Below are 18,774 nucleotides of genomic sequence, written 5' to 3'. Positions count from 1 at the left end.
TTCGAAAAGCCGCCTGTATCCTACTAAATTATGGTCTGCGAAAATAGCTACCACTTCTTTTTTGTGTTTTTGCACTAAATAAATGCTGTACTTGCAAATATTTAAGTTAAAAACTGAATAAAATCTTTTTTCCATATCAGAAATAAATTTAAATTAATTTAAAGCGAATTCAAAATAACGTTGCAGCACCTCTAAATATGTAGCAGGTCTTGTTTCTAGGCCTAATCTACTGCTTTGTTTATATTGACAACCAATGTCTAACATAAAATGGAAATCTTAATTTTAGTAAAGCAATTTTTTTTTACAAAAATGCGATTTTTAATTGCGTCGTTTATTTTATTTGCAAAAAAACCTTCAAGCGATTAATAAACCGATTTGTATTGAGTTATTTCGTTTTAAATGATTTTTCGTGGATTTTTGCATCATTTATCTTTACTACGCAATCTGCAAAAGTAATTGATTTGCTATTTCCCAGGAACGTGCATATCATATTTTCTCAGCTGTATCAAGCATGGCCTCAGTGATAAGCTTAACGTTTGAGACAGTGGAGATAAATGAAGACTTGGCGGTTTAAATTTCTTAATAAAATGAGAAGTCGGCATTTTGCAACAATCCTTTGAGTTATTTTAGCTAAAGTGTTTTGTTGATCTCGAATCAATTATTCCAATTACGTGCTAAATCATGGAGCCATTATGGAACGTAAAGCGCATTTTCACAATCCATGGGAGATCTTTCATCGCTACTTAAGATGTGAATAAACATCTCTTCAGGTAAGCGTATTTTGGTAAAAACAAAGAAATAACGAACGATTAGAAACTTTTTAATGGTAAATTCTAAACTTTTTTTTTGTTTCTTATTTAAAGTATATGGAATTTGAATGAACTGAAGTACTTTTTATTCAGAAACTCAAGCTTTGTTTCCAATAATAGATAAATCTTGTGTAGCATCGCACGACAGATTTGCCTTAATTTTAGTGTTTTTACATTTGTGTTTTCCATCATGTCATTCCATCATTTCCATCATCAGAGATACAAAGTCGACAATGAACTGATTTTGTTGCTGATGTGTCGGGTTTTTTTGTATGAAATGTTGTTATCTATATAGAAATAAAATTGACCGAGTGACCTAAGGTCTTTTGGGTTAAAAAACTTAAAAAGCGCTGGGAAAAAGGTGTTTGTTGGACAGCTTATTTGAACAAAATCCTATTACTTGTGTTTTTGTTTGGTAGTTTGTTTTTGACAAATTTCAGTGCTGTTTTGTTTAAAAACATACCTTACAATAGCTGTGCCAATTTTTGACAAGTAGCCTTGTATTTCATGTGTAAATTTCCTATAAACTTAAAGCTGGCTTCTTTACCACGATAACAAGTACTTCTCGAAAGGCAGCGATATATGCATAAACCTTGGAGGAAAGAATACGTTATAAGAAGTTATTTCTTTAGTTAAAATAAACATTAATCCAGCACACATTTTGTCGGCACTCGTCCGGCGCATATCTATCTAAATTGTTTTTCATGATCAAAGTGGTATACTCAAGCCTGCAAAAATAGGTTAATATCATGGTTAAACCCTTATTTCCAAACGTATTGTTGAAGTTTTTAACAGCAATGTTTACCGACTTATATTAGGCACACTTTCCATACAAAAATCACGTGCCTGCAGCGTGTTACAGTCAGATTTCAATAGAAAAAGTTAGCCCCTATTAAAGGAGAATATGGAATTTGATCATTTTTTTGCGAAAAAGACTCGGTCGAGCACTTCACGCACTGATTCTTTGAATTTAAAAACAATAGAAAATTCAATACATTTAAAGCGTACAGAAATGAAGTTGTTTCTCCTTCCGTATTCTTTCCTCCAAGTATAAACAGACTGTATAATCTCGATCCCAGGTCTCTTAGGTTGAAAAACTTAAGAGCACTGGAGAATTGGTTGTTGGTTGGATATATTGATAACTAATAAGGATTCTAAATTCCACAGATTTAGGAGAAAGCCTATAATGATAGAAAATGTAAGAGCAGGCGTCTTTAAATTTTACTGAGCTATAATACGAACACTAGGACACATAATTTTTGAGGTGATTAGGAAAAATTTGCCATGGTTAGTTGTTAAAACAGTGAGCTATGTTAATTCCTATGTTAAGTACACGACACAGTTAATAGATTTTTTTTACTTCTAGGGGAGGTGGCTTAAAATAGGGAGGCGGTTACGAAATCTCTAAGGAGAACTATGTATTTTAGCAGTGTTTATGTATTTTTCTCGTTTGCGACATTATAATGTTTAAAGTTTGAAGTTGAAACCAAAAAAACTGACACGAAAATTGTTCTTTTATAAATAAGAAGCTGGCAATATTTAATTGGTCGTTTCAAACTCATTTTTGTACCTTCAGTAGAAGAGCACATACATATATTATTAACTTAAAAAAAGTACTTAAAAAGTGTGGTGGGTGTAATTCACCTTTTAGGAGGGGCGCTTATCAAAAGGAGGCGCTTAAAAGATACAAAGCAGAATCTGTTTATTTTAATTTTAGGTTTGATAAGTTTGTTTTGTCTTTGCTTTGAAGATTAATTGTACAAAAATATTTTCTTAAGGTTTGAATATATGTAATACACACAAGTACATGTGAATGCTTGAATGAGTCGGTTGCTGATGGCATAAATAAACTTTAAAACCGATTAAAAGTCTTACACGCCATGTCTGAAGAAGTCAAAATTTAATTATAAAAACGAGCGACATATTTCTGGGTCATATTTTTGCGATGTAGATGTCGCGTTTGGTTGCATCTTGTGTAACTTCTAGATGACACACAGACCTCACATTTCGTGGTTTGTATATTTTTCTGTACCTGTTTTGGATTGTGTGTTAGAAAATAGATTTGCACTTACTGCTTATGGCTACGCTGCAATGTCAAATACGCTCCAACCTTGTGGTAGCCAGAGCGCTGATGTATTGGACCAATTTTATCGATCTTTGATTTTTCTAGACAATTGTACTGATAAACGAGGTATACGAGGAACCGTTTGGTCATGCAAATCATGGAGCCAGCAAGGCTCGTTGTAACGCGCAATACTTTGTTTTCGTTTAGTGACGTGAAAACACATTATGTGTGAATTCCCAGAGTAACACTTATATTAACTAAAACACTATCCGAAATTTGCATTCCAAAAGAGCGGCAATCACATGTTCACTTAGTTAAATTCTTTTGACAATTCGTACTACCGCCAATACAAAACAAATTAAGAGTACGGTTTTGTTGCTGACTTTATTATTATTTGAAATCCTGTCAAAAAATGGACATGTCACTGTTATACAGAAGTGACAAGTGAATGAACATCCAATTAATGAAGGATTATTATTTAATTTTTTATAATTCAGATTAGTTTAAAAAACCCGCTCCTAATTGAATTAGATTAAACGAATGAAAGGACGATTTTTAATCCTATATAAATTTGTTTACCTATTTATTATATTGATGCAAACGATAATAATCATGACAGTTGAAAGCTCTGCTGATAAGAATAATAAATTGCAACTTCCGTTGTTCTTTAAATATGGATGGCCCAAGAATTGTCGTCATCATTTTCATGCACTGGTGTATATTCTAAATGAGTTACCTGTCGCACATGTTGCGAATTTAAGACGTGTCTTTGAGGGCAACGGCTACTCAGAGGTGACCCTGATGTATGCGTGACATTTAAATAAAGAAAGCTGCCATTAGTCTGAATTTAAAACCCATGCTTTCATCTCACTGGATTGCATAACTTTGAAATACCAAACTCCATTACTGGAAAATCCACTCCTTTGTTCAAACTATTAGCCTGAATTGGCGCTCATTTTAAATTTTGATTTCAGGTACAGCGTGTATTCAAAAGAAAACGTTGAAATAAAGAAACAACAGTAGAAATAGTTAAGAGTTAATCAGAGAGTGAAAAAGTGAAATTAGTTAGAGTTGTGTTTTTTATCCTTACATACAAAACAACCGTTCGTTAGTTGATTGATGTTTTTTTTATTCTTTTGACTTTGGCGTGTTGTTAGCGTAAGGACACAACCTCACGTTCAATCTGAATAGGTCATAATTTGGAAGTCCTTAATTGGTATATCATTAAGCCGTTATTTATTTTCTTCTGTTATTTTACTTAATTGACAGGAAGTTAATTAAACCTTGTGTGAAACAATATCCCCTTGTTTCAGTTTGAACCTTCCTTATAAATAAAAGTTTTTAGCAGGGCAATACAAAGAGGATATTTGTGGTCATATAATGAACAATGCTTCTTGCGTTGCTGGACTTTTTGGGGCCATGTGACAACGTGTCGCTATAAGTGATCTAGACAGCGGTCTGGTTGTGACATTTGACCGCAATTGGTTCTTAAAGTTCCCTAATTGAATTTTTCAGCTAAATTAACGCTTTTGGTGGAAAAATAAGTATGTCCGTCTAATTGTGCGTATTTACCGTCTAAACATTTACGTCAAGCTGTCGCTTTTAATTTTTACAATTCTTCTTAACAAAAAATTAGCTTTTGTTCAGTGTTTTAAAGAAAAACTGGGTAAAGCTTAGAATGTTCTTAACTTGTTTTCAATTTCTTCTCTAGTTGATTATTAAAAAAGTATGTCTTAAGTAGTAGTCCAGTACCAAATGACTCATAAATTAGTTTCTTGAAATAAAAACGTGCATTTTGTCATTTGGCCCTGTTGTATGTTATATATTACACAACTTTCCAAAATGTCCTGGGAACAAGGTTGACGATTAACACGCCGCATCCTTTGCCATGATACTTTCTCATGACAAAATATTTTCTTGCTTAAATTAATTTTTTAAACTTTTTACCTTAGATATACTGCAAATACTAAACTTATGGGCCAATATAATTTTAAATTTTTTTGTTGCACAAAGGTTGGATAAGCCATCCGATAGTCGTGAATAACGGTAATTTAATATAATTGATTTTGTCCAATTAGATCAATACAAACATGGTTGCTACGGAAGAGGCATCCAGTGAACCAAGGTTGGAGAATATTAAACAATGTTGTGATAATGATTATATCACAAGTTTAAACATCAACACAAAAAGTTTATCGCGGTCATTAAAGGACGGTGCTAACGATAACATAAATGTTGGTGGAGCGATTGATTTTGAAGGATCAGCGGAGTATTTAGACAACAACAATATATCGCCCGCACGTGTACCATTTTTGACAGAAGGAAAAGTTGACAAAACCAACATGGCTATTTGGTCGTCGAAATCTGGATTCAGAGAGGATATTAATAATTTCCAATACATTGAACAAAGAAAAACAATTGTGAGAAGGAATTTGAAGTTTCACGCGACACTGTTATTTGCGTTGGCGGTCTTAGCTGCGTCACTCACGATCATCGACACGCAAGTTAGTTTAAATTTACGTGAACAAAACAAGTATATTTTGGATGCGTCACGTAATGTTTCAAAATTTAATCTCTCGCAGAATGTTTTACAGAAAGAGCGCGAGAAGGCAAAAATGTTTACAGCAGTGGATATTGGTCTGAAAGCATCCATATCTGTTTTATCGATTATCACATGTGCCGCATTATATTTTTATTATCGGAACATTTTTAACCTAAAAATTATAAGACATTTTTACCCACCGACTATGTCGATCACTAGAGCTTCGCCTCTATTTAAGAATTATATTATCGAATGTTTTATTTGCATGCTACATGTGCCGCCATTTTTAACAACCCACGCAGGATTCCCGCCAAGATTACAGCTGGTGGTGCTGCTTCGTTTGTATTTACTTGGAAGATATTTGAAAGAAAAGCACGAGCTCATGAACAGCCAATCAACGCGATTTCTAGCATCAGTAACAAAAACAGAATTGACTTCTATGTTTTTGTTTAAAACATTCTTCATGCAGTACCCGTTTCAACTTATCTTGCTTGCCTACATTATATTATTGTTTATTGGTGGATATACAGTTTGGATACTCGAGCAAAGATATACGTATTTGGTAAGTTTAAAGCTTGTTTTACTGCGTTTAATTTGTGCAGACAAACAACCTTGCGATTGTTGACAATTTTTGTTTAAATAAATTGTAAATGAACACTTTAAACCTGATAGTCGGAATTCTTACAGCAGGGGGCGCATTACTAAAGTAAACGAAATTCCTCATTTTTTGCTAAGCATAATCTTTCCTTGAATTTTACCACACGGAGTTTCACTGTATTTCTATTTGACAGCTCGATTTTCATCCTAAGTAAGTGACACGACAAAAAATTTAAAGATAAAGAGCAACCTTGTGCTTAGGACTTTTCTTTGCCTATGATCGAGTGAGAGAAGCCATCTTGTCAGAATATTATAGGCGTAGAAGCTCTGGGAACGAGGTTGAATGTATTGTATTTGTAAAATATCATGTAGATTGTAATAACTACATGAGGTTTTAACCTCGTCACCAGTGGCTCTTGCCTTTTTGGCAGTAAGTCCGGCAGCGTAGAAAGTTTTCAGCCTTTAAGCCCTGGTGACGAGGATGATAAGGTTTAAGCTTTTTTGCCTCGCTCAAGTTTGACGCTTTACATTAATGGAGACATCTGCGGTTAAGATGTCTGGTATATTATGTGCTTCCTATTGCTACTATTTTGAGACAACCATGATTACTTGTCATGGAAAATGACGAATATTGACGTCATCATACAGCACTGTTGAATCTCGTAATTTTAAAAAAAAATTGCCAGGTACATTTTTTTATTGTATAGATACTTTGCGAATAGTTTAATTTCAATAGTTTCTTATTTTTAACAACAATCTAAATTTTAAAATTGTTTTAATGGATTTTTAATTAACTAAAGTTTTGGTAAGAAAAGTAGACCATAAAATGCGCCAACTAGTTTTTTTCTTATAATGTTTCTTATCAGAAAAGTTTGATTGTTTCTGGTTTCCTTCAAGTGTGTTTTAAAACTTAGTTGCTTATAAAACGGTTTTTTATTAAAAAATTGATTATATTAAAAAATTGTGCACATGAGGCGACATTTAAATTCAACAAAATAACAATCAAGTTTATATGTGCTTTACAACAGTAGCCTGTTCATTGATTAAATGATCTAACAAAAACGTAAAAAACTCTGATGATATTTTTGATTCCGCTATGGAAATTGTTAAAAAAAAACTTGGCAGAGCGTGCAGTTACTAACGCACGAGAATCAACGTCTTTTATAAGTAATAGTTTCTGTCTCGCTGGGTGTGAACAAGGAGGTATCTGGAGAAAATAAATAAGAAAAAGCGTTTGATTACTAACTTGTCACAATCCAAGCTATACACAGCATTTACACAAAATAGAAACAACACAACAACAAATCTTTTTTGAAATAGAAAACATGACCATGATTATCAATTTAAATGACAAATAACAGCGACATGAAGCCTTTTCCACTCTGTAATTGTACACCTACGGCTAAATTACTTTTTGTATCACATATTAAAAATTTTGGCTAAGAAGTGACTAATATTTTTTACACAACAACTATCTATTTCGACGCCTCTTGTGCTTGACGCTGGCCCGAATTCAAAGAAGACCACCTACGAACAGATTGAAATTACCGAACTTATACTCTAGACTTGGTATATTTGGTCTAAATTTTAACTCTTATGTCAATACACTAACGATATTTCAACAGCATTTGAACCTGGAGATTTCACACATATTTAACTCAAACTCAAAGTAACTCAAAAAAAATTATTAAAATCCGAACATGCAATAAATAATATTTGAAGTTTCGAATTATACATTATACCTAATGAAGTATGCAGGGATTATAATTTTACGGGACATTTTTTCTTTTTCCGGTTTGAACCATAACAAATAATCGCTCTTGGGTTTAGGCAGGACATTACATCAAATTTATTTTAAATAAAAAATTTGCAGATTTTTTTTTAATGGCAGCCATGTTTAAATCTCACAACTCGATCCCAGGACCTATCGTTTTTTTTGCATATCCGACGGCGAGAATGAGCGGAGCGCCGATAAAAAGCTCTTTGAAGGAGGTTATAAATCTCATTATTTTACTAACAAAATATACACATTTATTTTTCGCTATTAAAAAAGTGAATGGTATTTAATGTATGAACGATATTTGACAAATATTTTCTCGTTTAACCATTCCATAATTGTCTTCACGCTTTCTTATAAGCGACACGTGGCTTAAATCCTTTAATAACAGAAACAATCTGGCAAACAAGAGCCCTATATTATAAAAATAGAAGTTATGTAACACTCTCGTTCCCAGGTAAAAATATTTTTCACCGTCTTCTCTCATATCGAAAGGTAAGAATCCCTGGGAACAAGGGTGGTTAAGCAAGTCTCATGCGTGGGAAACTTGAATAAACGTAAAACTTGATTTTGATTCGTGAGCTAATTAAGCAATTAAACAACTGAATTTTATTCTCGCTGGTTAGAAGAAACAAGTAACAGTTTTTGACTGTAAAAGAATCTTGAAGTATATTCTCGACTAAGATCATGTGTTGTTTATAAGAAAACATGACCTTTCTAGCGTTCGTGTCAAAACACAAAAAGTTACCATGCATTTATAAAACGTTTTGACAGGTGACGTATCTCCACTGGCAATGCTTATCCATTTCAATTTCTGGACAGTGACAGGAATTAATTCTCTCTCAACCCTCCTAGTTTAGCTGACCATAATTTTCAACATGACAATTTTTTATCTCTTTTTCAGGACACTGTATGGATGTTAATTATCACCATGACGACAGTTGGGTTTGGAGATCTGACACCTAAAACCGTTCCGGGAAGGTTTGCCGTCGGACTGGCAGCTATTGTCGGAATTTTTTTAATGGCACTTTTTATTTCATTGGTGAACGAAGCACTTATGCTACAACGACGAGAAAAGAGGATTTTATCATATGTAGAGAATCAAGGTAAAAATTATAACAATTCCAGTTGGTAATTCCTAAACTCATTGGTGCACTTTTTTATAAGCAGTTTCATTTTTCGGGGCAGTTGCTAAGTGAGGAGATGTTTCTTAGTAGGATACCCATGTTCGCTTTAAGAATTTCCTTGCAAAAATCAATTGTCAAAAGTAACTTCAGGTGTTACTTGTGGAAGTTTTATGTATAAATAAATTGTGTGCAAAACATGTTGGAAGATTGACAACAAAAAAACTACATTATTCGCGACGTTTCGGATGTTCACACACCCATTTTCAAGCAATCAAAAACGTTGGAAGATGTAACAAATAATTGAAAAATAATTTTTATTTTTTCCATTCATAGATCATCACCGTCAACGCAAAACTGCTGCGCTCAATGCCATTGGTATGTGGTTTAAGTATCACAACTTTGTAAGGAAACATTTCCCATTGTTCCATTCCACAGCACAACCGTTGATTGGTCAAAAAGAAGAGAGAGTCAAAAGCTCAATGTTTGCTGTCGCAAGAAGGAAATTTTTGGAAACTCAAATGTTTAAAGCGATCAATCATTGGAGAAAAATCAAAGAATGTAAGTACAGCTTTGATGTTACATTACAAATACAATAGCCAGAAACCTAGTTTTACACCATCAGGAAATTGGAATAGTTAAGGTGGGGAAAATTACGCTGGCTCTCAAATGATTTTTCTGTAGCCAGAATTCTGATCGCGCTTTTTGATTGGTTAATTCTATTGTTCTTTGCCTACGTGGTCAATATCGGGAAATATTTTGTTTTAACTGAGAATGGCATCACTCACCTGAACAAATACAAATAATTTTTGCATTATTTAAGAGGGTAACATTTGTGCTTATTGGTTGATTGTAATTCGAGGTTTGCTTTGAGGTGAACTTGAAATTTAGAGGTTTGCTCTGACATTTGTTTGCGACTAAGCTTTCGTTTGAGATAAACTGAATTAGATATCCTCGAAGAAAAATACAGGCAGTTATCAATATATTTTCAACTTTAATGATATATTTTTTCTCTCTTATTTTTTTCGCCATCCTTAAAATAACCCTCTTCAATGTTGTCTGCATAACAAGTAGGTTTAACTACAGCGAAAAGTACTTTTGTCTCATGAGTCCGGTGAGAAAGACACTGGGCAGGTTGGCCTGCCTGACGAAAAAAGTGTTTAGCTGCATTTCTGTTTTCCGGTTTGGTAGTTAACATGGGATGGCAAGATGTTTTTCACGGTTTCTACGGCTTAAATCTTACTTGTAGATAGATGTACGAATATTTCTTCGCTAACAAGTTTTAATCTGCGCGAAAATCAAATAAAGAATTACTACAAAAAATAATTTAACTTAAATTAACCTTAGCAAAACTTTTAATACTAGAAAGTACCCGCAGACAAGTGTAGTAAGATACATTCGAAATGCAACAGAATTTTAATACTCTTGTAATTCACAGGAAATGTATTTACAGGGATCGCGTCGCGAGGTTTAATCTGGGGGCTCAGATGTTACATAAGTAAATAAGTCGCCCACCATTGTTGAGCGAGTAAGAAAATGTTACACCTTAGAAACGCTCTGAGACCCCATAAACAGCTTTTTATAACTTTGAAATGTACTTTATTTTAAAAAAAATCATTATCCAGCAAAAAATTAAACGCGGGTTACTTGCCCCAGCCCTCTGGTGCCGCGACTCATGATTAATTTATTTATTTAGCACAACTTAGTGGCTATTTCGCGCAAGAATTCATGGTTGAAGATATGAAAAACATGATGGTCGATTTAAACGCAAAAGTGCTTGAGATTGAATCAAAGCTGAGTTACATGGCTTGCAGTCGAGAGACTATTACTGAAGAATGCAAGGTATTATTAGTTGCTTAACGATTCTCAATAACTATTTAATCAGTAATACGCAACCTCGTTCCCAGGGCATTTTGCCTTGTTGATAAGTTGATAACGGCTCAGGGGCCACAAGACCCTGGGGACGAGGATGAGTAATACGTTTTTCTAAAACGTTCTTTTATCAAACATTTCGTGACATGTCACTTTATTGTATTGTTTTTTACATCATAGTTGGGTTCGACGCCACCACAAAGTCAGTTAAGAAGAAGAAATGGTGTGACGTCCTCTTCACCTAACAATAATAACAAACCAAACGAAACTGTTAAAAAGATGCAGCCAAGAGAAGCACCTGTGGAAACACAATGCCATTCTATTGAACTACAAGAAATACATCGCCCTCCCTCATACACGCACTTCAGAGAGAGGTCGGACTCTCAAGCTACGACAAAAAATGGAGACACGCCTGGCTGCTATATCAGCAACGGCTGCGCTGGCCGCGATAAACAGCTTATAACAACAAAAGAACTTAAAGAATTTCTTACGGAAAATCGTAACGGAGAACACAGATTAGCATTAAATAAAAGCGAGCTACAAATCGCATTTACATTACTACAAAATCAAGCGAAGATAATGAGCAACGCTTTAGACGATGTGTATAGTAAAACCAAACAAGATATCGGCGATCTGGAAAATTTGATATCTAGTTTGTTAGTATGTACGGACGCGGAAAGCGAACTAGATTACAGACCTACTACACAGCTCAAGGTATAAAGGTATATGCAGTGAAACATTAGAGCTTAAACCCAACACTTAACGAAACGGTAGCTGACGCCATTCCTACTAGATAGTTTACTCGTGCATGGGACACAAAACATTGTAATTATTTTTTCAGATCTTTTGTACGAAGGCTTTCAGTTGCAACAATAAAGGGAAAAAGCAGTTAACGTTCAAGACATAAAACCTGTTGTAATCTAGAATTTATATACAACTTTGTAGATAAATACAGAGTTTTAAAACATTGTTGATTCTGTAAAGAAGAGATGCTCTGTTTCTTTACACAGCTCACAGCCACCATCTTCACATGGATTTACCCATGCTTAACGGTTTGTAATTAAGAGACAATCGGGTTCGGTTCATGAGAAGTTGATTGCTTTCCCACAATACGCAGCTAAGCAGGCTTCTCGGAAAGCTTCCGAGACGGTCTACAAAAAAAATATAGTAAAAGCAAATCTATTAAAGGGGCAACAGAAATATCTCGTAATTCCTGATTCAAGTTCAACTTCCTTGTATAATTGTAAACACTACTTTCATACATAACTGCACTTACCGGGTGAGCATGGCACACTCGAGCAACGTCCTCAGCAGCAGCTCCATATTCCATAGCTAGAGCTGCTTCGTTTATAAGTTCACCAGCACAGCTTGCAATAATATGTGCTCCAAGTATGCGATCCGTTTCTTTATGACTTAAAATTTTTACCATGCCATCCGTGTCGTTGTTAGTTTTTGCACGACTGTTTGCAGCGAGTGGAAATTTTCCAACTTTATATAGTATTCCCTGTGTAGAAACGTAAAAAGGGTTTAGTTTGCTCAGAAAACAAAACAGCGATTTTGTTCAACAACAAGAGAAAATAATGGCGGCTAGTGATGACTACACAATGACAGTAGAATAATATCAATAAAACAGTAATGACGGAATAAAAAAAACAACAACAGAAATGAAAGAAATTGGGATATTAGCGCTAGAGCTAGCTACGTGGCCGATGGGTTGTGTGGGTGGAAAAGGGTGTGTGGGAAGTAAAGGGTTGGTGAGATGTACGGGTGCACGGTTTGTGACTACACCAACAATAATAAATTTAATGAAATTGGAAGTAAAACAGAGCACTATCAAAATACCCACCTCCTCTTTCAGTTGTTCTTCGGACTTTCCTACCCATGCTACTTCCTAAATGACATAAAAGACATGGGTTCTAAGTAGCAACACTTTAATATTCCTTTAGACGTATAAAACATCGTTACTTTTGTTTTGATTTTTGTAACAGTGTATTAAGAGAATTGTAAGACGTACGAGCAAACATTCCTGATTAAAGCTGTGTTCCCCATATAAGTGTTCAGGCTATGATTACTAGCATTAAATTTCCAAGAGAGACTAAAAAAGAAGTCAACTCACTGGATGCGTATACACAACTGATGGTACACAGTTGTAATCAATATGTACAGCAGAACCACACATCCCTTCCACTGTTATGATACCTATAAACACAATCAACAGATTGCTACTCATTGCTTGTCTTTAAAACGAAAATACGGTAAACACTCATACCTTCATCTTCAGCTTTGTGTGCTAACATTGGTCCGTGTACTGCGTCACCAATTGCGTATATCCTATAAGGTAGGAAGAGAGAGTCAAGAGTCAAAATTGTCTTCTTACAGAAAACATTTCAGCAGCAAAAAATTTTGTGCCTTAATATTTTTCCTTTCGCAATTATTATTTATTATCTAAAATTATTTCTTGCTATCCATTGCAGAAATAATTATATTAATCGCGAATAAATAACAATTTGAAAGAAATCTTTTATTTTAAATATTTATAACAAAAGTTGGTGTATTCACTGTTTCACACGAATATCATAACGAGGGATCATACTAAATGTTTGTATATACGCCGAACGGTATTCAAATTTTTCTAAAATGAAAGTTTGTTAAGCATACACGAGGTTCTTTTTTTTTGCTTATACAAAAACATGCTTTTTAACTTTCGCGAATTAGGCCAAAATATGATTACTAATAGTATCCATATTTTATACTCCTTGTCATTTTCGTCATGACACTGCCTACATAACGATTCACGCGGAAACAAAAATAAAAACAACATAAATATATGACTTACGATGGTACATTCGTTTGAAATCTCTCGTTGATCACAACACGATTTCTTTCGTCTTTTGCGACTCCGACTTCTTCTAAGCCAATGTTATTTGTGTACGGCCGCCGTCCGATACAAACGAGCAAAACGTCGCATTCGATCTCCTCCACTTTCCCAGTCTTCACTTTTTCCACAGAAACTTTAATGGAACCGTCCGATTGCTTGGTGGCAGAAGTCACTTTGTGTCCTAACTTAAATTTAAGTCCCTGTTTCGTTAAACTTCTTTGCGTCGTTTTTGCAATTTCCAAATCAATACCGACTCCACCTATGTTATCCAAGAATTCCACCGCTGTGACTTCACTGCCCAACCTTTGCCAGACGGAACCAAGCTCGACACCAATAACGCCAGCACCAATTACTACCATGCGTTTTGGTACTTGTTTAAGTGAAAGGGCACCTGTGGAGGAGACGATGGTTTCTTCGTCTATCTAAGCAAAAAAGTGATGGAAATGTTTTCGATGCAATAATTTGAACTCTATAAATGCTTTACGCAAAGATTTGACTTTGACATGATCAACAAAATAAAAGTTTTTATATCCTGAAAAGAAGGATGGACAAGATTGAACAATGACAGGTCATTCTTTGGTCGCTACTTTTGAAAAAAAATTTAAACTTTTTTCCAGATTCATTTTCTGTATATAACGCTATGAAAAAAGACCTAGCATGCAATAACCAACCTCGATTCCAGGGAAAGGTGACACTTCAGAACCTGTTGCAATTAAAATATTCTTAGTGTTAACAACTTCCTGTGAACCGTCATCTTTTGACACTGTCACCTAACAAAACAAAAATAATATTTTATATGTTTTAATTATGTTCCATGCAACGAAAATAAGACACCAAACAGGAACCAGCTCTGAACACAAAACTCAAAAACTTGGTACATGGTTAACAAAACGGCAAAATATTTTCCGTACTCCAACTCCTGGACTGTTTATTAAACTTACGAGGCATTTATGTAGAAAAGTTATATTTACTTAAATAGAACGCCCCTAAAATATTTAATAAGGACTTTCTTTGAACAGACACCCCTTCTATTGCCAAAATGACACTTGCCGATAAAATGATGAATGGGATGCTTTCAGTTTACTTAAAAAGTGCAACTTCATTAATTTATCGCCCCTCCTTCAAGTCACCAAATTAAAGGATTCTACCTCACATTCATTTAAGCAGTATTTAAGGAGAGGCAAAGTTTCAAAATAAATTTTTGGATTATAATTACTTTATCAGATGGGAAATTTGTAATCGAACCCTGACAAAAACAACACTGTTAATGTTAATTTGTTGTTTTTTTACCCACAAGAGTGCTATATTTTTCAAATAAAAGCAATGTGGATATAAGCTAAAAGTATGCAGATAGTGTCATGTCACAAGAAGTAACAGAACATAATTAAAATTGTAAAACGAGTGTATCTGTGCCATATTTCATCACACAAGAAGTAAAAAAATTTTCCCTAATTAAGTAAAAAAACATTATCCATATTTTAACTGCCTGCTGAAGCTGCCAAACACAACAACTAACAAACTTGGTCAAGACACAAAATCACAAACAACACAAAATACCTCATTTGGTCCTGTAATTTTTCCAAAGCCTTGTAAATGAGTGACCTTGTTATTCTTGAATAACATTGCAATCCCACCAGTAAGTGCAGATACTGAATCTGTTTTGGCCTTCATCATCGCATCTAAATCCAAGGACACTTCGCTGCATTTTATACCTCGTGTAGCAAATTCCTTTTGAGCGACATGATAGTAATGTGAGTTGTTTAGTAATGATTTAGATGGGATACAACCAACATTTAAACAGGTGCCACCCAGGGTAGGATTTTTTTCAACACATACTGTCTAAAGGAAGCGAACAAAACATTCAAAAGATATGTTTAAATTTTTCGCTTCTTCCGTTATTTTTGGCATAAAGTTTTCTAAAAAATATTTTTTTATGTGAACCTAGTTTACCAAAACATTACATTAGAGATTGTGCCAAAAATTAAGAACACACACTCCACCTCAATTCTTTCCATAGATTAAGAACTAAAATTATCACCAAACAGCTTATTTATTTTACTAATAAAAATGCATGCTTTTACAGTAAGATAAAGTGCTTTGAACTCCAAAGAAACAGAAAAAATTGTTGGTCCGGATAATTATACTGTAGAAATTAGTACACATATAAAAAACATCCCACATTTAGTGTACCAAAAGAAGTCATAAACTTTTTAAAAGACAGTTTTAGTTAGGAAAGAGCTTTTGTCACTAGTTTAAATCATTTTCCATTATCCTTATATTTCTCCCAGTGATCTTTAAAAACTCATATATATAAAAATATATAATGGAAAATAATTAGAAAACTAAGCATTCACTTTCCTTTGGAAACATGAGTGTTAAGAACCAGTCAATGTAACAGATAAATGTGTTTTGGCACATTGAAATACCTTAAGTCCTAACTGTGCAGCTTTAATTGCAGCCACGTAACCTCCAGGACCTGAACCAATGACAACCAAATCGGTATCTAAAAGACATCAAGATTAAAAAAATATCATAACTTGTTTCCATAACTTGTGATTTCATTTTTCAAAACCAGTATATGCGTCAAGATTTTCCAGCTTGTAGCATTTCTGAGACCGATTCTGAAATTTACAGAAGGTAAATGGGTAGATCATATTATTAAAGGACCCAATTGAAAATAAAATTTCTTACCTCCTGATGTGCTAGCATATCCTCTTGCTAACATTGCACTGTGACGTGTCAAAAGTACAGATGTCAGTGGACTCTAGACAAAAATAAAAATGTACAGCTTCATTAGTGTTGTATATATATATATGTTCAGTTTAAATGTTTCCATGCTGCACAAAATTGAAATAATTACTGGTCTTTTTAAAACCACAGTGATGCAAATAACTTGTCACTTAACCCATAATATGATTTTTGTTTTCAGTGTCACATGACAAAAAGCACACATGATTGTACACATACACAAGGCTTGTGGTAATCTTTTCTACTGCACATTTATTATTTTTTACCTGACTTTTTGTTATTAAATGGAGCTAAATGAATATTTATGATTATTGGCAGCATGTGTTATCTGTCCTGCCTACTTCGATCCATTCCCCAAATTTACAAATTGCGTTCCATGCGAATGATGATGTATGCAAAAAATTGTGTCATAATACAATATTCTTTATTGTGTGTTTTTACTAAGTTACCAAGACGATTAATCAATTTTGTCTGGAGTTTATTTTAGAAGTACAGATGCATCAAAAAAGAATCAGATCTTTGTTTACAAAAATAATTCAATGAGAACAATAAAGGCTTAGGGTTGTTGGAAATTAAGAACCTAATCAAAAAAATAACTAGATTTTAACCTAGTTCTTTTTGCGTAAAATTTCAAGAAATTTTACTGATTTTCTTTTACTCATAAAAAACCAAATGCAAAGTATTTTTCAGGCACATATTTTGAATTCTTTTAAAAAGATCTAGTAGTGTTAAACAAACAAAAATTGATTAAGGTTGGAAAACTAAGTTGGAGTCAACTGTTCTAGCTGTATAAAGAAAAAATTTATTTAACCATGTATATAGTGCATTTAGTTAAATTAGCAGTGATAAACCCTCATTTCACCACATGTTAGTTGCAGTTGCTAGCACTTATATCGTTGAGAGGCTCGACTTTTGATATAGCATCCAGGGTGTGCACTCTAGTCAGTAGAAGCCCAATGTTTATCCAACCATAGCAATTAACTATCCTGTTACAGGGTAATTATCAGTTCTACCTGACTGTTTATGCTTAGTAGCTGTAATAAAAACAAATGCCCACAGGGTTCCCACATTTTTATAGAGTCAAACTTAAGGATAGTGAGTCCTCCTCACGCTGCACCATGTTCTTTTTAGGATCAAAAATACAAAACTTACCCTTAGTCCTGAATTAAACAAAACCTTGCATGCTTTATTTGCATGTTGCATGTTGCAAACTGTCGCAAATTTAGCGAGCTAAAAAGAAACCAAACAAGTTACAAGTTAGGTGACACTTTCCTTCCCGTGTGTTTCCGAACGCACAAAGTTGTATTATGTTTCGAAAGCCCTGCATTTATCAAAGTGGTCTTAAACCTCCGTGGAAACAGCCAAGAACTAAACCATTCTCATAACCCCCTACCCTTCGCAAAGACCCCGCACAAAGTTACACGACACGCATAGGAGACCATTCTCCTCCCTAAACAGCAATAGCGTTTTATCTTTGAGATAAAACCTTGAAAGGTTTATCTGAAAGAGCTCCGGAATGGAGTATGAGTTGAGGCCCAATTTTTTTACACAAGTAACGTAACAAATTTATGTTAATCATTATGGCCTTCTAAAAATATTAATTTGTGTCATTAGTGCTGCTTATTGTAGCTCAAAAACACTTTTTTGTTACTCACACAACCCTCTCTCCGTTATCAAAAAGCACCCTGAGATTGATCGTTCTTCTTTCTTCTTTACAGTGGTTTTTCAATTTTTACGCAATATTACATTTTACGGAGAAGCACAGGGCAATTTTTTCAGACGGTGGACAACAGGTAAATATATCGCATAATGACTGCAAATTTCCTTCATTTTGTATATTGTTACTGGCAACAATAGAATATGTTGTGAGTAACAAAAAATGTTGTTACTACAAAAATTTCCTCGTGTCGCCATTTTCAGCATTAAAATGCAGTAATTATACCGAATTCTTTTCTTGTTGCACGATAAATGTTTTGGACGATTGTAACAAAATTTAATTTGTTACTGTATGTACTATCGTATAAAAGTATTACCCGTTTTCTCATGGCTTCACAAAAATTCTTGTCATCAAAAAAGCTACGCTGGGGATCCAAATTTAAAATTAGTAGTAACGCCTCAAGTTGCCCAAAAGACGGGAGTGAAATAAATAGCGTTAACGTTTTATGGGGAGCGAAAGTTGACCCCGTCTTGTCGATTGGAAAATATTTGAGCTCAAGGTCGGAGTCAGGATAAATGTATATTGCATACTGATTACAATTTAAAATTAATTGAAGTAATGCAAAGGACAAGAAAAGCTGTCTTTGTTGATATTATTAGAATATTTGTAAGCATTGGTTAGGCATATATGTTCTACACAAACTCG

The 18,774-nt window shown here is 34.2% G+C and overlaps 2 protein-coding genes across 4 annotated transcripts; one reads left to right on the top strand and one right to left on the bottom strand.

Moving 5' to 3' along the window:
- The first annotated feature begins 552 nt into the window (after positions 1-552).
- Positions 553-11,772, top strand: LOC130655745 (small conductance calcium-activated potassium channel protein 2-like). 3 transcript variants are annotated; one of them, XM_057458533.1, is made up of 6 exons: positions 553-770; positions 4,953-5,978; positions 8,695-8,896; positions 9,251-9,475; positions 10,611-10,756; positions 10,967-11,772. In XM_057458533.1, exons 2-6 carry the CDS (start codon positions 4,965-4,967, stop codon positions 11,504-11,506), a joined length of 2,127 nt encoding a protein of 708 aa, XP_057314516.1. In that variant the 5' UTR covers positions 553-770; positions 4,953-4,964; the 3' UTR covers positions 11,507-11,772. The 3 variants fall into 3 exon arrangements, with proteins under 3 accessions (XP_057314516.1, XP_057314518.1, XP_057314517.1); XM_057458535.1 differs by lacking the exon at positions 553-770 and adding an exon at positions 2,120-2,821; XM_057458534.1 differs by lacking the exon at positions 553-770 and having other exon boundaries at positions 4,800-5,978.
- LOC130655751 (dihydrolipoyl dehydrogenase, mitochondrial-like) lies at positions 11,682-17,742 on the bottom strand. Its single transcript, XM_057458540.1, has 11 exons — positions 17,565-17,742; positions 16,356-16,428; positions 16,091-16,167; positions 15,222-15,503; positions 14,336-14,434; positions 13,623-14,086; positions 13,056-13,117; positions 12,903-12,985; positions 12,633-12,677; positions 12,063-12,290; positions 11,682-11,937 (listed from the first exon to the last, which is right to left on the bottom strand). Exons 1-11 carry the CDS (start codon positions 17,613-17,615, stop codon positions 11,869-11,871), a joined length of 1,533 nt encoding a protein of 510 aa, XP_057314523.1. The 5' UTR covers positions 17,616-17,742; the 3' UTR covers positions 11,682-11,868.
- Positions 17,743-18,774: the final 1,032 nt, after the last annotated feature.

This window comes from Hydractinia symbiolongicarpus, chromosome 8, assembly GCF_029227915.1.
Source record: "Hydractinia symbiolongicarpus strain clone_291-10 chromosome 8, HSymV2.1, whole genome shotgun sequence".
NCBI classification, from domain to species: Eukaryota; Metazoa; Cnidaria; class Hydrozoa; order Anthoathecata; family Hydractiniidae; genus Hydractinia; species Hydractinia symbiolongicarpus.
The sequence above is the reverse complement of the archived record's forward strand: the minus strand, read 5'-3'. Positions and strand labels throughout refer to the sequence as shown.